We start from the raw sequence: 22,402 nt of genomic DNA on the forward strand, positions 1-22,402 counted from the left end.
GCACTGTACTAAGCGCTTGGGAAGTGCAAGTTGGCAACATATAAAGACAGTCCCTACCCAACAACGGGCTCACAGTCTAGAAGGGGGAGACAGACGACAAAACATGTGGACAGGTGTCAGGTCGTCAGAACAAATAGAATTAAAGCCAAATGCACATCATTAACAAAATAAGTAGAATAGTAAATATGTACAAGTAAAATAAATAGAGTAATAAATCTGTACAAACATACATACAAGTGCTGTGGGGAGGGGAAAGAGGTAGGGCGGGGAGCAGGGGAGGAAAAAGGGGACTCAGTCTGGGAGGAATCCGCTTTTGTGTTACACACCTATGGTGGGGCAGCTAGGTCTCATCCACTAGTACTCCAGACTCGGGAGGAATCCACTTATACGTTAGACACCCGTGGGGAAGCCCCTAGCTCTCACCCACGAGCACTTCCTACTTGGGAAAAATCCATTTATGCATTCCACACCCATGGCGAAGCACCTGATTTCCAGCCCCAGGAGCGTTGAGAGGGGCGGGACACTCACCCATCTATCCATCCATTCCCTGGCTCCTCACTTGGTGCAGGCATCTCACGCTCTGGGCAGAGGCAGCCGGCTACTCCAAGTTTCAATCGGCTACAGAAAAGGTCAGAGGCCTCAGGTATTAACCACCTGTGCTCCTAGGCCATGCCAGCTTCCGGCCTCAGTTTATCCAATCTCCGCCCTCCATACCTAATTTGATTGGCACGGGGGCGAGGGGCACCTTCGTGGCTCAGTGGAAAGAGCCCGGGCTTGGGAATCAGAGGTCATGGGTTCAAATCCCCCCTCCGCCAATGTCAGCTGTGTGACTTTGAGCAAGTCACTTCACTTCTCTGGACCTCAGTTACCTCATCTGTAAAATGGGGAATAAGACTGTGAGCCCCCTGTGGGACAACCCGATGACCTTGTATCCTCCCCAGCGCTTAGAACAGTGCTTTGCACATAGTAAGTGTTTAGACCGTCTCTATAGGTTGCCAGCTTGTACTTCCCAAGCGCTTAGTACAGTGCTCTGCACACAGTAAGCGCTCAATAAATACGATTGAATGAATGAACACATACCATCATTATTATTATAATCATTATTCCCGGATCGGGCTGGCAATCTAGCGGTTTGGGTTATGTGGGCTGTATCCCACCCTCACTTCCAGGTTCCGCCTTGCTGGCTCGGGCGATTACGAGATAATAATAGCATTTGTTAAGTGCTTACTATGTGCGAAGCACTGTTCTAAGCGCTGGGGGGGATACAAGGTGATCAAAGATGATGGGTACCCAGGGTTCACCTTGGGACACTACCCCAGTACTTAGAATAGGGCTTGGCACATAGTAAGCACTTAATGAAACCACTATTATAATAATAATAATCACAATGTTGGTATGTGTTAAGCTCTTACTATGTGCCAAGCATTATTCTAAGCACTGGGGGAGATACAAGATGATCAGGTTGTCCCACGTGGGGCTCACAGTCTTCATCCCCATTTTACAGATGAGGGAACTGAGGCCCAGAGAAGTTAAGTGACTTGCTCAAAGTCACACAGCTGACAAGTGGCGGAGCTGGGATTTGAACTGACTCTGACTCCTAAACCCGGGCTCTTTCCACTTCATTATTATTATGATATGGGCTTCGAAGGAAGGGAAAGAGAGGGATTTGGAGGGTGATGGTTCTAGGGAGTGAGAAGGAAGCAAATTCCTCCCCCTTTCCCCTTGAGTCTAGGGGAGTGGGAGAAGATGAGCACCCCCTTTCCTCCCCCGAGAGAGCAGCAGAAGAGCCAGGTTTCAGTGGCGGCCAGGAGGAGCAATAGTTGGAGCAGGAGCAGGTCAAGGATAAAGGGAGGCTTTCCCATAATAGTAATAATTATGGCATTTGTTAAGCTCTTCTTATGTGCCAGGCACTATACTAAGCACTGGGGTGGATACAAGCAAATCAGGTTGGACAGAATCCCTGTCCCACGTGAGGATCCCAGACTTAATCCCTATAGAGAAGCAGCGTGGCTCGGTGAAAAGAGCACGGGCTTTGGAGTCAGAGGTCGTGAGTTCAAATCCCGCCTCCACCACTTGTCAGCTGTGTGACCTTGGGCAAGTCACTTCACTTCTCTGGGCCTCAGTTACCTCATCTGTAAAATGGGGATTGACTGTGAGCTCTCCATGGGACAACCTGATCACCTTGTATCCCCCAGTGCTTAGAACAGTGCTTTGCACATAGTAAGTGCTTAATAAATGCCATCATTATTATTATAGGGAAGCAGCGTGGCTCGGAGAAAAGAGCACGGGCTTTGGAGTCAGAGGTCATGGGTTCAAATCCCGGCTCTGCCAATTGTCAGTTGTGTGACTTTGGGCAAGTCACTTCACTTCTCTGGGCCTCAGTTACCTCATCTCTAAAATGGGGATTAAGACTATGAGCTCCCCGTGGGACAACCTGATCACCTTGTAACCTCCCTAGCACTTAGAACAGTGCTTTGCACATAGGAAGCACTTAATAAATGCCACCATCATCATTATTATTATTATTTTACGGATGAGGTAACTGAGGCACAAGGAAGTTAAGTGCTACACAGCAGACAACATGGAGCCTGGGTTCCATAGGCCGGCATCTGACTGAGGCTGAGGGCACAGGACAAGGGTTAAGGAGGGGTTGCATGGCAGGGGCCAGTGCAGGTGGGAGAAGCAGTATGGCCTAATGGATAGAGCAGGGGCCTGAGAATCAGAAGGACCAGGGTTCTAATCCTGACTACTCTACTTGTCTGTTGTGTGACCTTGGCCAAGTCATTTCACTTCTCTGGGCCTCATTTACCACATCTGAATAGCAGCTTGACTTAGTGGAAACAGCACGGTTTGGGAGTAAGAGGTCATGGGTTCTAATCCCTGCTCCGCCACTTGTCTGCTGTGTAACTTGGGGCAAGTCACTTCACTTCTCTGTGCCTCAGTTACCTCATCTGTAGAATGGGAATTAAGACTGTGAGCCCCATGTGGGACAACCTGATAACCTTGTACCCATCCCATTCATTCATTCAATCGTATTTATTGAGCGTTTACTGTGTGCGGAGCACTGTACTAAGCGCTTGGGAAGTACAAGTCGGCAACATCTAGAGACAGTCCCTACCCAACAACGGGCTCACAGTCTAGAAGGGGGAGACAGACAGCAAAACAAAACATGTGGACAGGTGTCGAGTCATCAAAATAAATAGAAAGCTAGAGGCACATCATTAACAAAATAAATAGAATAGTAAATATGTACAAGTAAAATAGAGTAATAAATCTGTACAAATATATAGAAGTGCTGTGGGGAGGGGAAGGGGGTAGGGCAGAGGGGGGAATGGGGAGGAGGAGAGAAAAGGGGGATTCAGTCTGGGAAAGCCTCCCAGCGTTTAGAACAGTGCTAGGCACATAGTAAGCACTTAACAAATACCATCATTATTATCTGTAAAATGGCCTCATGTGGGATCGGGTCCAAACTGATGACCTTGTATCCACTCCAGAGCTTAGAACAGTCCTTGGCACATAGTAAGCGCTTAACAAGAGCCATAATTATAGACTGTGAGCCTGTTGTAGGGTACGGATTGCGCCTGTTGCCGAATTGTACTTTTCCAGCCTTAATACAGTGCTCCGCACACAGTAAGCACTCAATAAATACGATTGAATAAATGCATTATAATTATTACGCTGGGAGAAGATAATAATAATAATGGCATTTGTTAAGCGCTTACTATATGCCAAGCACTGTTCTAAGCGCTGGAGGAGGGGGGATACAAGGTAATCAGGTTGTCCCACATGGGGCTCACAGTCTTAATCCTCATTTTACAGATGAGGTAACTGAGGCACAGAGAAGTTAAGTGATTTACCCAAAGTCACAGAGCTGACAAGTGGCGGAGATGGGATTAGAACCCATGATCTCTGACTCCCAAGCCTGGGCTCTTTCTACTGAGCCACGCCAGGGTGGAGGTGGCGCAGGAAGGGGTTACATTCATTCATTCAATCATATTTATTGAGAGCTTACTGTGTGCAGAGCACTGTACTAAGCGCTTGGGAAGTACAAGATGGCAAAGGATAAGCAGCGTGGCTCAGTGGAAAGAGCCCGGGCTTTGGAGTCAGAGGCCATGGGTTCAAATCCCGACTCTGTCAATTGTCAGCTGTGTGACTTTGGGCAAGTCACTTCACTTGTGAGCCCCCGTGGGACAGCCTGATCACCTTATAACCTCCCCAGCGCTTAGAACAGTGCTTTGCACATAGTAAGCGCTTAATAAATGCCATTAAAAAAACAAACAGATAGAGACGGTCCCTAGGCAACAACGGGCTCACAGTCTAGAAGGGAGAGACAGACAACAAAAGAAAACAATGGGAAGGAGCAGGGGGGAGGGGGGTAATGGAAGGGGTAGTGGGAGAGGGGGGGATCAGAGGGAGGGGCTACGGGGGAGGAAAAGCAAAATCCGGAACTGTAACAGTTGATTTGAAGACCCCAGGCACCAGGTAGCGACTAGGCAGCTCCCAGCTGGGGGCAATCCACAAGTTCTAAAGTGCTAATTAGCACGTCGTTATAGCGGCTCTACCCAGCTGAATGGGCGACTAACCAAGGCCTTAGTTGCCAATGGATGAATGTTGACAAATTGTTAGCTCCTCGGTGAGTTACTGTCCTACTTCTTTGGCGGGGAGGTGGGATCCCGATGTGTAAAGGGGGATTATAGCGATTCTTTCCTCGTAAAGGCCCAAATCCCCGGTGCGCGGACAATAACAATAATCATGATAATAAGAAGAAGCGTTCAGTGGAAAGAGCCCGGGTCATGAGCTCTAGTCCCGGCTCTGCCACTTATCGGCTGTGTGACTTTGGGCAAGTCACTTCACTTCTCTGGGCCTCAGCTACCTCATCTGTAAAATGGGGATTAAGATTGTGAGCCCCACGTGGGACAACCTGATCACCTTGTAACTCCCTAGTGCTTAGAACAGTGCTTGGTACATAGAGCTTAACGAAAGCCATCATTAATTATTATTATTATTGTGTTTTTATGGTATTTGTTAAGCGCTTACTATGTGCCAAGACTGTGAGCCCACTGTTGGGTAGGGACTGTCTCTATATGTTGCCAACTTGTACTTCCCAAGCTCTTAGTACAGTGCTCTGCACATAGTAAGTGCTCAATAAATACGATTGATGATGCCAGGCACTGTCCTAAGCGCCGGGGAGGTTACAAGGTGATCAGGTGGTCCCACGGGGGACTCACAGTCTTAATTCCCATTTTACAGATGAGGTAACTGAGGCCCAGAGAAGTGAAGTGACTTGCCCAAAGTCACTCAGCTGACAATTGGCGGAGCCGGGACTTGAACCCATGACCTCTGACTCCAAAGCCCGTGCTCTTTTACTGAGCCACGTTGCCTTTCTACTAAGCATGGGGGTGGATACAAGGTAATCAATCGGTTCACACAAAGTCCCTGTCCCACACGGGGCTCACATCCTCAATCCCCATTTTCCAGATGAGGTAACTGAGGCCCCAGGGAAGCGAAGTGACATTCATTCATTTAATCGTATTTATTGAGCGCTTACTGTGTGCAGAGCACTGTACTAAACGCTTGGAAAGTACAATTCGGCAACATTGAGACAGTCCCTACAGAACAACGGGCCCACTTGCCCAAGGCCACACAGCAGACAACGAACGGAGCCGGGGTCTGGGAAGTGCCAGGCCTCTGGTGGAAGGGGAGCAGAACCAACATGGCGTTGTGGATTATTATTATTATTACTTATCTTCCCTGGGCCTCAGTTTCCTCTTCTGTAAAATGGAGATTGAGTGTGAGCCCCACGTGGGGCAGAGACTGTGTCCAACCTGATTAACTTGTACCAACCCCAGTGTGTTTAGAACGTTGTTTGGCCCTTAATCCCGGCTCCGCCACTTGTCTGCTGTGTGACTTTGGGCAAGCCACCTCACTTCTCTGTGCCTCAGTTCCCTCATCTGTAAAATGGGGATGAAGACTGTAAGCCCCACGTGGGGCAACCTGTTAACCTTGTATCTATCCCCGCGTTTAGAACAGTGCTCAGCACATAGTAAGCGCTTAATAAATGCCATTTTAAAAGTACTGTAATTATTAATTATTATTATTACTGTGAACTTCATTGTTCGTCTATTTATTTTACTTTTACATATTTACTATTCTATTTATTTTGTTAATGATGTGCATTTGGCTTTAATTCTATTTTTTCTGATGTCTTGACACCTGTCCACATGTTTTGCTTTGTTGTCTGTCTCCCCCTTCTAGACTGTGAGCCCGTTGTTGGGTAGGGGCCGTCTCTATATGTGGCCGACTTGTACTTCCCAAGCGCTTAGCCCAGTGCTCTGCACACAGTAAGCGCTCAATAAATACGATTGAATGAATGAATCTCGCCTTATGATACTGAGAATCTTTCATGAGTGAAGTTGATGGAACTGGGGGAGGAACTGATCTCACAGTCATAGGGAAGGTTGGACCACGCTCTGCAGACCTAGAATTGGGCCTGGAGCTTGGTCCCAAGACGCTGCCACACTGTGTCCCAGAGGATGTCTTCATCATCATAATAATACTGGTATTTGTTGAGTGCTTACTATGTGCCAAACACTGTTCTAAGCGTCGGGGTAGTTACAAGGTGATCAGGTTGTCCCACATGGGGCTCACAGTCTTAATCCCCATTTTACAGATGAAGTAACTGAGGCACAGAGAAGTGAAGTGACTTGCCCAAAGTCACACAGTTGACAAGTGGCGGAGCCGGGATTAGAACCCATGACCTGACTAGGAAACTCTTTCAACTCGGCAGGTTGTGAGCATCACTGAAAGTCTTCGAGGCATCTCTCCACAAGTTGCCCTGGGGATGGATAACGGGACCCCAGGGAAACTGGGATGGGAAAATGGGATGGCTGGGAGCCATTTTCCGGTCCTCTGGACTGCTTACTATTCCGAAGGGAACTGAGTAGATTTCCCAGTCTACCCTCGGGAGACTTCACACACCAAGAAAAATCCTCTGTGGCCACAGGCAACTGAACGCTGTCACGGAACTCTGTAGCTTAGGCTTGGGAGTCAGAAGGTTGTTGCCAAATTGTACTTTCCAAGCGCTTAGTACAGAGCTCAGCACATAGTAAGCGCTCAATGAATTCGAGTGAATGAATGAATGAATATTGTGGATCCTCATCCCTGCTCTGCCACTTGTCTGCTGCGTGACCTTGGGTAAGTCACTGTGTGGGCCTCAGTTACCGCAGCTGTAAAATGGGGGTTGAGGCTGAGCCCCACGTGTCCAGGGACAGGGACTGTGTCCAATCTCATTCGTTCATTCATTCAATCGTATTTATCAATCAATCAATCAATCGTATTTATTGAGCGCTTACTGTGTGCAGAGCACTGTATTAAGCGCTTGGGAAGTCCAAGTTGGCAACATATACAGACAGTCATCATCATCATCATCAGTCGTATTTATTGAGCGCTTACTGTGTGCAGAGCACTGTACTAAGCGCTTGGGAAGTACAAGTTGGTAACATATAGAGACAGTCCCTACCCAGCAGTGGGCTCACAGTCTAAAAAGGGGGAGACAGAGAACGAAGCCAAACATACTAACAAAATAAAATAAATAGAATAGATATGTACAAGTAAAATAAATAAATAAGTAGAGTAATAAATATGTACAAACATATATACATATACAGGTGCTGTGGGGAAGGGAAGGCGGTAAGATGGGGGGGTGGAGGGGAGGAGGAAGGAAGGGGCTATTTATTGAGCACTTACTGTGTGCAGAGCACTGTACTAAGTGCTTGGGAAGTACAAGTTGGCAACATATAGAGACGGTCCCTACCCAACAGTGGGCTCAGTCTAGAAAGGGGAGACAGAGAACAAAACAAAACATATTAACAAAATGAAATAAATAGAATAAATATGTACAAATAAAATAAATAGAGTAATAACTACGTACAAACATATATATATATATATACACATATATATATATATACAGGTGCTGTGGGGAGGGGAAGGAGGTAAGGCGAAGGGGAGGAGGGGGAGAGGACCCCCCCCCCCCCGCCCCCACTAAGCTACCCCAGGGCTTAGTACAGTGCCTGGCACGTAGTAAGTGCTTAACAAATACCACAGTGATTCACTAAGTAAGCAAGTAGAAAATGAAATCAAGAAGGCAGGCCAGCTCCTCTTTTGGGAGACCCTGGGATGGAGAGTGGAGGCAATGGAGCGTCCAAATGAAAGTCGACATTGCTACCGAGTAGTGTTCTCTAGGGCTGAGACCTGGAAACATCCCAGGTGCTGGTTCCACCAATGTCTTCAATCAATCAATCCATCAATCAAGGCTGTTTATTTTAATTTTTTTTAATGATATTTGTTAAGCACTTACTATGTGCCAGGCATTCTACCGAGCGGTGGGGGAGATAGAAGCAGCATGGCCTAGTGGATAGAGCATGAGCCTGGGAATCAGAAGGGCCTGGGTTCTAATCCTGTCTCTGTCACTTGTCTGCTGGGTGACCTTGGGCAAGTCATTTCACTTCTCTGGGCCTCAGTTCCCTCATCTGGAAAATGGGGATTAAGAGTGTGAGCCCCAAGCCCACTGTTGGGTAGGGACTGTCTCTATATGTTGCCAACTTGTACTTCCCAAGCGCTTAGTACAGTGCTCTGCACACAGTAAGCACTCAATAAATATGATTGATTGATGTGGGACAGGGACTTGTATCTACCAGCGCTTAGTACAGTGCCCAGCACATAGTAATGAGCTAACAGTCTAGAGGGGGAGACTGACATTAATATAAATAAATGTGATTTATAATATATTTAAAGATATGTACATAAGTGTTGTGGGGTTGGGGATGAGGTGAATTATCCAATGCCCAAAGGTGACAAATCAAGTAAAATGGGGATGAAGATTGTGAGCCCCCCCGTGGGACAACCTGATCACCTTGTATCCCCCCAGCGCTTAGAACAGTGCTTTGCACATAGTAAGCGCTTAACAAATGCCATCATTATTATTTATCGTCATCTACTGCCACACTCAACATCGAGAGGCGAAACAGGTCTACACATCAGGTTGTCCTGGAACCTGGGGTGAGGGAATCTATTATTTATGTTAATGTCTGTCTCCCCTCAAGACTGTAAGCTTGTTGTGGGCAGCTCCTAAGTGCCTAGTGCTCTGCACACAGAAAACTCTCAGGAGATACCATTGATTGACTGATCGATGAAATCTGTAGAGCCCCGGCCTGGGAGTCAGAAGGTCGTGGGTTCTAATTCTCACTCTGCCACTTGTCTGCTGTGTGACCTTGAGCAAGTCACTTCACTTCTCTGGGCCTCAGTTACCTTCTCTGTGCCTCAGTTATCTCTTTTAGACTGTGAGCCCACTGTTGGGTAGGGACTGTCTCTATATGTTGCCAATTTGTACTTCCCAAGCGCTTAGTACAGTGCTCTGCACACAGTAAGCACTCAATAAATACGATTGATGATGATCTGGAAAATGGGGATTGAGACTGTGAGTCCGATGTGGAATAGGGACTGTGTCCAACCCAATTTGCTTATAACCACCCCAGTGCTTAGTACAGTGCTTGGCACACAGGAGGTACTTAAAAATATCACAATTATTAGTAGTATTATTATTACCCTAGCATTGAAATAATAGACTCACAGCATCACTTTGTTAGGCAAGGTGAGACAAGAGAGAATGTAATGTCGTTGTGAGCAAGGAATGTGTCTATTCTTGTATTCTTCCAAGCGCTTAGTACAGTGCTCTGCACAGAGTAAGCGCTCGGTACACACCACGGATTGACCGATTGGTAAGGTCTATCTCCTAGGTTTGAAGCGATAATAATAGTAATAATAATAATGATGGCATTAATAATAATAATAACGGTATTTATTAAGCGCTTACTATGTGCAAAGCACTGTTACAAGGTGATCAGGTTGTCCCACAGGGGGCTCACCATCTTAATCCCCATTGAAGCTGAGGGTGAGGAGTTTCTGAGCCCCTTCCTCCCAGACTGAGCCCCTTCCTTCCTCTCCCCCTCGTCCCCCTCTCCATCCCCCCATCTTACCTCCTTCCCTTCCCCACAGCACCTGTATATATGTATATATGTTTGTACATATTTATTACTCTATTTATTTATTTATTTTATTTGTACATATCTATTCTATTTATTTTATTTTGTTAGTATGTTTGGTTTTGTTCTCTGTCTCCCCCTTTTAGACTGTGAGCCCACTGTTGGGTAGGGACTGTCTCTATATGTTGCCAATTTGTACTTCCCAAGCGCTTAGTACAGTGCTCTGCACATAGTAAGCGCTCAGTAAATACGATTGATGATGATGATGATGATGCCTGATGCGCGGATTGATTGGTAGCCACTGGAGATTCCTCTATTGACCACAACCTCCTCACCTGCTTTCTCTCCCACATACCTCCTCTCCATAAATCTGTACTCTTCCCCCACAGAGACCTCTGATCTTTTAACCTCATCCAACTTTCTCAACTCATCATGCCCCATTTAGCCTCCATACCCAAACTACCTTCCCTTGGTGACCAAATGGACACTCTCAACACAACCCTCTCTACTGAACTCAACTCATTCACTCCCCTAACCCTTCATCAATCTCCTACTACTAACCTACAGAAGCAGCGTGGCTCAGTGGAAAGAGCATGGGCTTTGGAATCAGTGGTCATGGATTCAAATTCTGGCTCCACCAATTGTCAGCTGTGTGACTTTGGGCAAGTTACTTCACTTCTCTGTGCTTCAGTTACCTCATCTGTAAAATGGGGATTGACTGTGAGCCCCCTGTGGGACACCCTGATCACCTTGTATCCCCCCAGTGCTTAGAACAGTGCTTTGCACATAGTAAGCACTTAATAAATGCCATCATTATTATTATTATTATTAATTATTTACAGATGAGGTAACTGAGGCCCAGAGAAGTGAAGTGACTTGCCCAAAGTCACACAGCTGACAATTGGCTTGTACTTCCCAAGCACTTAGTACAGTGCTCTGCACACAGTAAGCGCTCAATAAATACGATTGAATGAATGAATGAATTGGCAGAGTCAATCAATCAATCAATCGTATTTATTGAGTGCTTACTGTGTGCAGAGCACTGTACTAAGCGCTTGGGAAGTACAAGTTGGCAACATATAGAGACAGTCCCTACCCAACAGTGGGAGCGGGATTAGAACTCATGACCTCTGACTCCAAAGCCCGGGCTCTTCCCACTTGTGAGCCCACTGTTGGGTAGGGACTGTCTCTATATGTTGCCAACTTGTGCTTCCCAAGCGCTTAGTACAGTGCTCTGCACACAGTAAGCGCTCAATAAATACGATTGATGATGCTGCTGAGCCACGCTGCTTCATAGGCTCACGGTATTTCACGGAATTGCTTTGTTGGACAGGGTGAGCCCACTGTTGGGTAGGGACTTTCTCTATATGTTGCCAATTTGTACTTCCCAAGCGCTTAGTACAGTGCTCTGCACATAGTAAGCGCTCAATAAATACGATTGATGATGATGACCTTAAGAGGAGGATGGGCGACAGAAGCAAGGGAGGCGAGAAAGAGGACTTTCAGGACTCAGTAAAGTGCGATCTCAGACATTGCAGCAATGCAGTTGGATGTTGGGAAACAGCTACACTGGTCGGACCGATCGAAGTTGCAGCAATCAAGAAATTTGGGAAGGTCGTGAGACTAAGCAAACCGGATCCGATCCTGCCAAGAGCAGACACATCAGCATCTTGGGAGGGAAAGAGCTTCGGTTGGGCCCGGTCTAGGCCGCACTGGCACGGAGACTTCAACCTCTTCAGTCACTTTGATGATGATGGTATTTGTTAAGCGCTTACTATGTGCAAAGCACTGTTCTAAGCGCTGGGGAGGTTACAAGGTGATCAGGTTGTCCCACGGACGGCTCACAGTTTTAATCCCCATTTCGCAGATGAAGTAACTGAGGCCCAGAGAAGTTAAGTGACTTGCCCGCAGTCACACAGCTGACAGTTGGCGGAGCCGGGATTTGAACCCATGGCCTCTTCCTGGTGCAGCCTGGGCCTGGGAATTCACCAAGTGCTCAGTTTGAGAGGGACAAAGGTGGTGTGGATCATGGCGATTGGCCAAACTATCTGGGCTGTGGGATCCTCAGCGTGGCTTAGTGGAAAGAGCACGGGCTTGGGAGGCCGGGGACGTGGGTTCCAATTCCGGATCCGCCGCTTGTCTGTTGTGTGACCTTGGGTGAGCCACCTAACTTCTCTGTGCCTCAGTTCCCTCATCTGGAAAATGGGGATGAAGACTATGAGCCCCACGTGGGACAACCTGATTACCTTGTATTTACTCCAGTGCTTAGAACAGTGGTTGGCACAGAGTAAGAGCTTAACAAATGCCATAATTATTATCCTCGACTGTGACTACGAAGAGTCCCTAATTTCAATCAATTCATAGAACGGATCAAGCTCTTATTGAGTCGCCCTGACTTGCACCCTTTATTCATTCCTTCCCCCCAGCCCCCCAACCCCAAGCCCCACAGCACTTATGGGCATATCCCTAATTTATTTATTTCTATTAACATCTTTCTCCCACCCTCTAGACCGTAAGCTCCTTTTGGGCAGGTAATGTGTCCATTTATTGTTGTATGTACTCTCCTAAGCGCTTAGTACAGTGCTCTGCACACAGTAAGAACTCAAGATGCTTATAAATCTAACTTCTCTTCTAGACTGTGAGCCCGTTGTTGGGTAGGCACCGTCTCTATATGTTGCCAACTTGTACTTCCCAAGTGCTTAGTCCAGTGCTCTGCACACAGTAAGCACTCAATAAATACGATTGAATGAATGAATAAATATGATTGTATGAATGAATGTGTGTGGAATACCATACTAAGCACTAGGGAGAAGACAATTGTGTAGGAGACACAGTATCAATAATTCTATTTATCTACTTTGATGGATTTGACACCTGCCTACTTGTTTTGTTTTGTTGTCTGTCTCCCCCTTCTAGACTGTGAGCCCGTTGTTGTTTAGGAATTGTCTCTGTTGCCGAATTGGACTTAACTTCTCGGTGCCTCAGTTACTTCATCTGTAAAATGGTGATTGACTTAAGACCTGATAACCTTGTATTCATTCATTCAATCATATTTATTGAGAGCTTACTGTGTGCAGAGCACTGTACTAAGTGCTTGGGAAGTACAAGTTGGCAACATATAGAGACAATCCCTACCCAACAACGGGCTCACAGTCTAGAAGGGGGAGACAGTATCTATTCCAGCGCTTAGAACAGTGCTTCGCATGTAGTAAGCGCTTAACAAATACCATCATCATTATTATTATTATGACGTGGGGTGCGGTAGAAGACAGTGGGATAGGTAAGAGGGAGAGAGCTGATGGAATGCCTTAAAGCCAGAGATTGAGAGTGTCTGTTGACTGATAACGGGTTTAGAGGTCTTTGAGGAGTGGAGAGACGTACGCAGTATGATGCTTTAATAATAATAATAATGGCATTTATTAAGCGCTTACTATGTGCAAAGCACTGTTCTAAGCTCTGGGGAGGTTACAAGGTAATGAGGTTGTCCCACGCGGTAGCTCACAGTCTTCATCCCCATTTTACAGATGAGGTAACTGAAGCACAGAGAAGTTAAGTGACTTGCCCAAAGTCACACAGCTGACAATTGGCAGAGCCGGCGTTTGAACCCATGACCTCTGACTCCAAAGCCTGGGCTCTTTCCACTGAGCCACGCTGCTTCTCCAGAAAGATGACCCGGGCACCAGAGTAGGGAGAGGGGAGAGGCTGGAAGCAGGGAGACTGGGGAGGAAGCCCATGTAGTAGTCAAGCATGGATATGATGGGTGCATGGATCAGGATGGTCACTGTTTGGATGGAGAGGAAAGGGTGGATCTGGGGAAACACTGTAGAGGAAAACCCGGAGGATTTAGCAACAGACTGGATGTGAGAGTTGAATTAGTGATGAATCCAGGATAATACCAGATTCAGTCATTCATTTGTTCATTCAATCGTATTTATTGAGCGCTTACTGTGTGCAGAGCACTGTAATAAGCCCTTGGGAAGTACAAGTTGGCGACATATAGAGATGGTTCCTACCCCAAAACGGGCTCACAGTCTTGAAGATTCGGTCAGGCAGTCGATCAATAGCATTTCATTGAGTCCTTACTGCTACTACTACTACTAATAATGATATTTGTTAGGCACTTACTCTGCCAAGTACTTTTCTAAGGAATAGATACAGTATTATAAGGTTGGCCACAGTCCCCACCCCGCCTGGTGTTCACAGTCTACGTAGGAGGGAGAGCAGGCATTTAATTCCCATTTTTGCTACAGATGAGGAAACAGTACAGTAGAGAAGCAGAACAGTAGACAAGCAGCGTGGCTCAGTGGAAAGAGCATGGGCTTTGGAGTCAGGGGTCATGGGTTCAAATCCCAGCTCCACCAACTGTCAGCTGTGTGACTCTGGGCAAGTCACTTAACTTCTCTGTGCCTCAGTTACCTTATCTGTAAAATGGGGATTAAGACTGTGAGCCCCTCATGGGACAACCTGATCACCTTGTAACCTCCCCAGCGCTTAGAACAGTGCTTTGCACATAGTAAGCACTTAATAAATGCTATTATTATTATTATTATTATTATTATTATTATTACAGAGAAGTGATGTGACTTACCAAGGTCAAACAACAGGCAAGTGGTGGAACCAGAATTAGAATCCAGATCCTCTGATTCCCAGGCCTGCTCTCTTCCACCAGGCCACCCTGCTTCCCTACTATGGCCAGAACACTGTTCTAAGGGCTTGGGAGAGCATGAGGGTTAGTAGACATGGTCCCTGCCCTCAGGGAGTTTACAATATGGTGGAAGAGGCAAGCACTAAAATAAATTAGAGGTAGGAGGACATAATAGAGTATAAAGAGAAGTGTAAAGAGAAGCACTAAGGGGTGGGGTGTGAACACCTGAGTGACTAAGTGGCTTTCTTGTCTCTCCCTGCTTCAGTCCATACTTCCCTCTGCTGCCCGGATTATCTTTCTACAGAAACGCTCTGGGCATGTCACTCCCGTCCTCAAAAAACCTCCAGTGGTCGCCTATCAACCTTCGCATGAGGCAAAAACTCCTCACTCTCGGCTTCAAAGCTCACCATCACCGCTCTCCTACCTTACCTCTCTTCTCTCCTTCTCCAGCCCAGCCCGCACCCTTATTCATTCATTCATTCAATTGTATTTATTGAGCGCTTACTGTGTGCAGAGCACTGTACTAAATGCTTGGGAAGTACAAGTCGGCAACATATAGAGACAGTCCCTACCTAACAGCGGGCTCACAGTCTAGAAGCGGTGGGGCCGGGGGGGGGGGGGTGTCACCTCTTCACTGGGTCTCATTCTCACCTATCCTGCTGTCGATCCCTGGCCCACGTCCTACCCCTGGCCTGGAATGCCCTCCCTCCACACATCCGCCAAACTAGCTCTCTTCCTCCCTTCAAAGCCCTACTGAGAGCTCACGTCCTCCAGGAGGTCTTCCCAGACTGAGCCCCCCCTTTTCCCCTGCTCCTCCTCTCCTCCCCATCACCCCCACTCCGTCCCTCTACCCTATCCCTTTCCCCTCCCCACAGCACTTGTGTATATTTGTGCATATTTATTACTCTATTAATGATGTGTATATATCTATAATTCTATTTGTCTATTTTGATGATATTGACACCTGTCTCCTTGTTTTGTTGTCTGTCTCCCCCCTCTAGACTGTGAGCCTGTGGTTGGGCAGGAACTGACTCTAACTGTTGCTGAATTGTACTTTCCAAGTGCTTAGTACAGTGCTCTGCACATAGTAAGTGCTCAACAAATGCGATTGACTGAATGAATGAACTGGGAGAAGATTCCCCAAATGACCCAGCTACAGCTTCTTTTGGAGAGGGATTGTACCATACTGGCTGTCCCCCCGACCCTCCCCAAAGGGGGAAACGTCCAGGCCTCTCTTGAACAGGGATCCCAGAGCCCAATTCCGGCTCCCACCAGGTTGAGAGTACGAGAGTTGGGCGTTTCTGGCTGTTTTGGGATCTGCTACGTGGCAACGATACCTTCTCTGGGGCTCCTGAGAGTTCTGGAACAAGAACCTGGGGGGTTCCTATGTTGGGGTCCTGCCACCCTCAGGGATCCCCAGGCCAAACTAGGTTACACTGGAGACATCTAGAATGAGGGGTTGGTTGGGGAGGGGAAGAGGAGGAGGCTTGAGAAGCAGTGTGCCCTAGTAGAGGAACGCACAGGCCCGGGAGTCAGAAGGACCTATGTTCTAATTCCTGCTCTGCCAATTGCTTGCTGTGTGACCTTGGGCAAATCGCTTCACTTCTCAGTGCCTCCATTTCCACAAGTGTAAAATGGGGATACCTGTTCTCTCTCCTACTAAGACTGACCTAATTAACTTGTACCTACCCCAGCACTTAGAACAGTGTTTGACATATAGTAAGCCCTTAACAAATGCCATAAAAAAATTTGATGCATCCCCTTGGAATCTGCACTGAACCTTCCTGTGGTCCTTGGACCTGGATCCTGGAGGGTTGGGGTCTCAGTTTTGCTTGCGGGGGAGGGCGGGCAGAACCCCCTGTGGGGAGTGTGGAAGAAACTCAACAGGCCCAACTTTTCTCAGAGAGGGATCCTTCCTCCCAACCGCCCCCAACCCGGCTCAGCCTGGGCTTTTCTCATCCAAGAATGGAGCAGGCTAAAGTTGCACACCTTTTCATCAGCTGTTCTTGTTTGCCCAGCGGGTCCCCTGGGGGTCCACAAGGCAGCTAGCCAGCTGGGATCCCTCTGGGGAGATGCACTTGCCTAGGAAGGGAGGGATGGAGGGAGGGGCTGAGCCGAGGGGCTCCCTGTTGCCTCCCTTCTCCCCACAAGCAGAATTCACTTTCCTGGTCCGTCCCCAGAGAGTCCGAATGCACCCTGTCTCCCCGGGGCCTTGAACTTGGAGAACTTTTAACGAGGTCCCCCAGGCTTTGGCAGAAACTTAACTGGGAGGAAATCTGATCTCGGGGTAATAACGCTCTCAGGGACTAGTTAGGAGCACTTGGAGAGTGAGAAGAGAGTCCAAGGGGAACAGCCCTACCCCGCCTTCTCTCCACATCAAACAGAAACTCCTTACTACCAGTTTTAAAACACTCAATATGCCTGCCCCCGCCTACCTCACCTCGCTACTTTCTCATTCATTCATTCAATCGTATTTATTGAGTGCTTACTGTGTGCAGAGCACTGTACTAAGCGCTTGGGAAGTACAGGTCGGCAACATATAGAGATGGTCCCTACCTAACAACGGGCTCACAGTCTAGAAGGGGGAGACAGACAACAAAACAAAACACGTAGACAGGTGTCAAAACCGTCAGAATAAATAGAATTATAATTATATGCACATCATTAATAAAATCAATAGAGTAGTAAATATGTACAAGTAAAATAGAGTAATAAATATGTACAAATATATACAAGTGCCGTGGGAGGGGAAGGTGGTAGAGCAGAGGGAGTGGGGGCGATGGGGAGGGGAGGAGGAGAGGGAAAGGGGGGCTCAGTCAGGGAAGACCTCCTGGAGGAGGTGAGCTCTCAGTAGGGCTTTGAAGGAAGGAAGAGAGATAGTTTGGCGGATGTGTGGAGGGAGGGCATTCCAGGCCAGGGGAAGGATGTGGGCCTAGTGTTGATGGTGGGACAGGCAAGAATGAGGCCCAGTGAGGAGGTTAGCTGTGGCAGAGGAGGGGAGAGTGCGGGCTGGGCTGGAGAAGGAGAGAAGGGAGGTGAGGTAGGAGGGGCTGAGGTGATGGACAGCCTTGAAGCCGAGAGTGAGGAGTTCCCAGCCCACACACTTCACTCCCCGAATGCCAACCTAGTCACTGTACCACAATCTCGTTTATCTCACTGTTGACCTCTCACCCACTTCCTGCCTCTGGCCTGGAATGCCCTCTCTCTTCATATCCGTCAGACAATGACTCTCCCCACGTTCAAAGCCTTATTGAAGACAAGAGGTCTTCCCTAACTAAGCCCTCATTTCCCCTTATTCCACTCCCTTCTACTCCATCCTTGCACTTGGATTGGCTCCCCTTATTCAACTCTTCCTCCGCCCTAAAGCACTTCTGTACATATCTATAATTTATTTCTATTAATATCTGCCTCCCCCTCTAGATCGTAAGCTCTTTGTGGCAGAGAACGTGTCTACCAACTCTGTTAAATTGTACCCTTTCAAGTGCTTAGTACAGTGCTCTGCACACAGAAAGCAATCAGTACGATTGATTGATTGAATGGGTAAATGAGTTTTCTTAGGTTGGAGACAGAGGCCCTTGGAGAAGTTTTGCGGGGGAAGAAAAGAGTGAAAAGTCAGGAACAGAAGATAGGGGCTTGGAGAAGTCACTTATTCTGAGAGCCGGAAGGGGTTTCCAAAGGCCACTTGGTCCGGTTTCCTGCCTCGGACGAGGGCTTTTAGTGTGGTTAATCAGATCAGGTTGGGAGTTCATTTTTCAAGATGGAAAACACAAGTTGGGGGGAAGTCCAGCGCACCAGGGATCTGAGTTGGCCGTGCCCTGTGAAGGACGTGATCGAGCTGGAGAAGGAACAGAGAAGAGCCACCAAGCTTAGTAAGGAGAATGGAGGGACTTCCTCAGGAAGAAAATCTAAAAAGATTAGAACACGTCCAACTGGAAAAACGTAGGCTGAGAGGGGACATCAACCTTATTTGGGACAGGGCCTGTGTCCAACTTGGCTATCTTGTATCTACCCCAGGGTTTAATAGAGTGGCTGGCACATAGTGCATAACAAGTACCATTTTAAAAAAAGCTTAAAAAAATCACTGAAAGGGGCAGACCAGGGAAATGTGGAATTTTTGTTCACCAAATCTCACCCCATCAGGACAATGGGGCAGGGAATGGATCTACCAACTCTGTTGAATTATACTCCTCCCAAGCACTTAGTCCAGCACAGGACAAGCATTCAATAAATACCATTGATGATGACGATAATGAGGAGGAGAGGGCATCTCCTGGAGTGTGAAGTTCATCCGTCCAAAAGTTACAATAGGAAATTCTTCTGAATACAACAGGAAATCAACATATGAGATTTGTTACCACAGGAACTTGTGTAGGCTGAAAATGTCAGTAGGCTTGAGAGCGATGTTGGATAAATTCTGAGACAAGAGGTCTCAGAAAAGAACATTAGGGATGTTGGATGGTCCCTTCCGATCCAATAGCATGGGTGACAAGGAGAGCAACCATCAGAACTGTACTTCCAAACCCTCTGTTTGCTGCCATTGCTGGAGACAGGACATGGGACAAAAAGGCCCCCAAAGAAAGACACAGAAGGTAAATAGAAACCGGAAAACAGAGATACAGAAAGATTGGGACCTAGAAAGGCAGGGACATAGCAACTTAGAGAGATGGAGAAGAAGACTAAGACAGGAAAAGATGGACTGAGGTAGAGATAAAAACTAATGGGATAATGATGGAGAAGCACAGAGAATCACAGAGATTGGGAGATTGAAATGGAAAGACAGATGGAGGCCTAAGGCAGAGAGACAGAAGGAAAGATTCAGAGAGTGGGTGGTTGTAAGCAGAAGTCGGCTTGCTGGGTGGCAGATGGAGGAGGAAGAGGCAGAGGATGAGAAGAAAACTCTATTTTAAATTCTTCCAAAGGAAGAGAGGGGATTTCACTCTCGACCGACCAAGACCGAGTAGTAATAATAATAATGATGATGGTATTTGTTAAGCGCTTACTATGTGCAAAGCACTGTTCTAAGCGCTGAGGGGATACAAGGTGATCAGGTTGTCCCACGTGGTGCTCACAGTCTTAATCCCCATTTTACAGATGAGGGAACTGAGGCACAGAGAAGTGAAGTGACTTGCCCAAAGTCACACAGCTAACAATTGGCGGAGCAGGGATTTGAACCCATGACCTCTGACTCCAAAGTCCGTACTTTTTCCACTGAGCCACGCTGGATGGGTAGCGAGTCTGAAGAAAAAGGTGTTGAATTTAATTTCTTCCCTATTTCCCATTGTGGTCATTCTCCCTTGGGGAGGAGATGGGCAGAAATCTGGATAGAGAATGAGAAATGTTGGCTAGGGCCAGCCTGTCGGAAGCCCTGGGGGGATCCAGTATGCAACCAGTTGGCAGGACTGCCGCTGTTGGGTAGGGACCGTCTCTATATGTTGCCAACTTGTACTTCCCAAGCGCTTAGTACAGTGCTCTGCACACAGTAAGAGCTCAGTAAATACAATTGAATGAATGAATGAATGACTGAATGGGGGGAGGGTAGGTTGGGTCCAGGGGTGCCTTGTGGAGGGAGGGTACTCTGATCTGATTGACAGGTGATCTTTTCCACGCCCTCACCACGAGGCAATCGCACCCTCCACCTCAGCCCACTCCAACTGCCCTACACCCATCTGCTGGAACTGCCTTCCTCCGGTATCTTTGACCAGTCGCTCTCCCGTTCAGACCCCGGCAGCGGCTTCTAGTCGTTCCCAGCAAATCACAACCTTTGACCAGGCCCAAAGGTAATAATAATGGTATTTGTTGAGCGCTTACTATGTGCCAAGCACTGTTCTAAGCGCTGGGGTAGATACAGGGTAATCAGGTTGTCCCGTGTGGGGCTCACACTTTTAATCCCCATTTTACAGATGAGGTAACTGAGGCACAGAGACATTAAGTAACTTACCCAAGGTCACACAGCAGACATGTGGTGGAGCTGGGATTAGAACCCACGACCTCTGACTCCCAAGCCCATGCTCTTTCCACTAAGCCACGCTGCTGCTCAATAATAATGGTATTTGTTCAGAGTTTAGTATGTGCCAAGCACTGTTCTAAGCACTGGGGTAGTTATAAGGTAATCAGGTTGTCCCCCGTGGGGCTCACAGTCCTAATCCCCATTTTTATAGATGAGGTCACTGAGGCACAGAGAAGTGAATCAATCAATCAATCAATCAATCGTATTTATTGAGTGCTTACTATGTGCAGAGCACTGTACTAAGCGCTTGGGAAGTACAAATTGGCAACACATAGGGACAGTCCCTACCCAACAGTGGGCTCACAGTCTAAAAGGGGGAGACAGAGAACAGAACCAAACATACCAACAAAATAAATAGGATAGAAATGTACAAGTAAAATAAATAAATAAATAAATAAATAGAGTAATAAATATGTACAACCATATATACATATATACAGGTGCTGTGGGGAAGGGAAGGGGGTAAGATGGGGGGATGGAGAGGGGGACGAGGGGGAGAGGAAGGAAGGGGCTCAGTCTGGGAAGGCCTCCTGGAGGAGGTGGGCTCTCAGCAGGGCCTTGAAGGGAGGAAGAGAGCTAGCTTGGCGGAGGGGCAGAGGGAGGGCATTCCAGGCCCGGGGGATGACGTGGGCCGGGGGTCGACGGTGGGACAGGCGAGAACGAGGTACATTGAGGTGAAGTGAAGTGACTTGCCCAAGGTCACCCAGCAGACAAGTGGCGGAGCAGGATTAGAACCCACCTCCTCTGACTCTCAAGCCCATGCCCTTTCCACTAAACCACGCTGCTTCTCTAAGTCACCATGCCCCACCTCGCATCCCCTACCCCATACTCCGTCCTGCCCCTAGACTGATCTCCCTGGGCCCTGGGATGACCTGAGGGTCAGGGCAGTCCCGGGCTACTGTTTCTGATTCGTGCTCTTTGCAGGATTTTTTTTAATGGCATTTATTAAGCGCTTACTATGTGCAAAGCACTGCTCTAAGCGCTGGGGAGGTTACAAGGTGATCAGTTTGTCCCACGAGGGGCTCACAGTCTTCATCCCCATTTTATAGATGAGAGAACTGAGGCCCAGAGAAGTTAAGTGACTTGCCCAAAGTCACCCAGCTGACAATTGGTGGAGCCAGGATTTGAACCCATGACCTCTGATTCCAAAGCCCGTGCTCTTTCCACTGAGCCACGCTGCTTCTCCTTCTGCCCCACATCTTTTACTGATGATGTTCACTGTGGAATCTCAGAGAATTTGACCACAGCCCTACCTCCCTCACCTCTCCCCCCATCCCAGTCCATTCTCCGCCCCCTGCCCCCTTCCCAACCAACTCTCCCATTTCAAAGCCATTCCCTTTATCATCCCTCAACTTCTCCTTCTCCCACTCACACCCCTCCCCACTTCCTAATGTTTTGAAAGCCGGCCTCTTCCAGGAAGGCTTCCCAGCTCTACTTCTCTAGACTCCGATCCCTCTGATCCTTCCAGTTCTGCATCTCACCCTGGCCTAACCAGGGTCACTGTGGCCTGCGGTGCCACGGCTCCGGCCATTTCTCTGCTCTCTGGTACTCTCCGTCTCCTGGCTTGTGCGTCTGCTTCTCCTATCTCCCCAACTTGACTGCAGCCCTTTGAGGACGGGGGCTGGGCCTTCCTCCACCTCTTCCTCCCCGGAGCATCCCGGCAACCCTATCAGGCTGGCAATAGCTTCCAAGCCTTGTCCATCCGAG

The 22,402-nt window shown here is 47.8% G+C and overlaps 1 protein-coding gene across 2 annotated transcripts in view; it reads left to right on the plus strand.

The window, feature by feature from the left end:
- Nucleotides 1-627: 627 nt before the first annotated feature.
- CD53 (CD53 molecule) overlaps nucleotides 628-22,402 on the plus strand; it is a 46,886-nt gene continuing 25,111 nt past the window's right edge. The window contains exon 1 of one of the 2 annotated variants that reach the window (XM_038749394.1): nucleotides 628-643. Coding sequence is in view for 1 of the 2 variants with exons in the window: in XM_038749393.1 (XP_038605321.1) it covers nucleotides 4,605-4,633 (29 nt within the window). In the remaining variant the exon portion in view is untranslated. Of the gene's footprint in view, nucleotides 644-4,555; nucleotides 4,634-22,402 lie in introns of those variants that run through there. The other variant, XM_038749393.1, reaches the window with a different exon arrangement.

The sequence above is a fragment of the Tachyglossus aculeatus genome, chromosome 7, assembly GCF_015852505.1.
Source record: "Tachyglossus aculeatus isolate mTacAcu1 chromosome 7, mTacAcu1.pri, whole genome shotgun sequence".
Taxonomy (NCBI): Eukaryota; Metazoa; Chordata; class Mammalia; order Monotremata; family Tachyglossidae; genus Tachyglossus; species Tachyglossus aculeatus.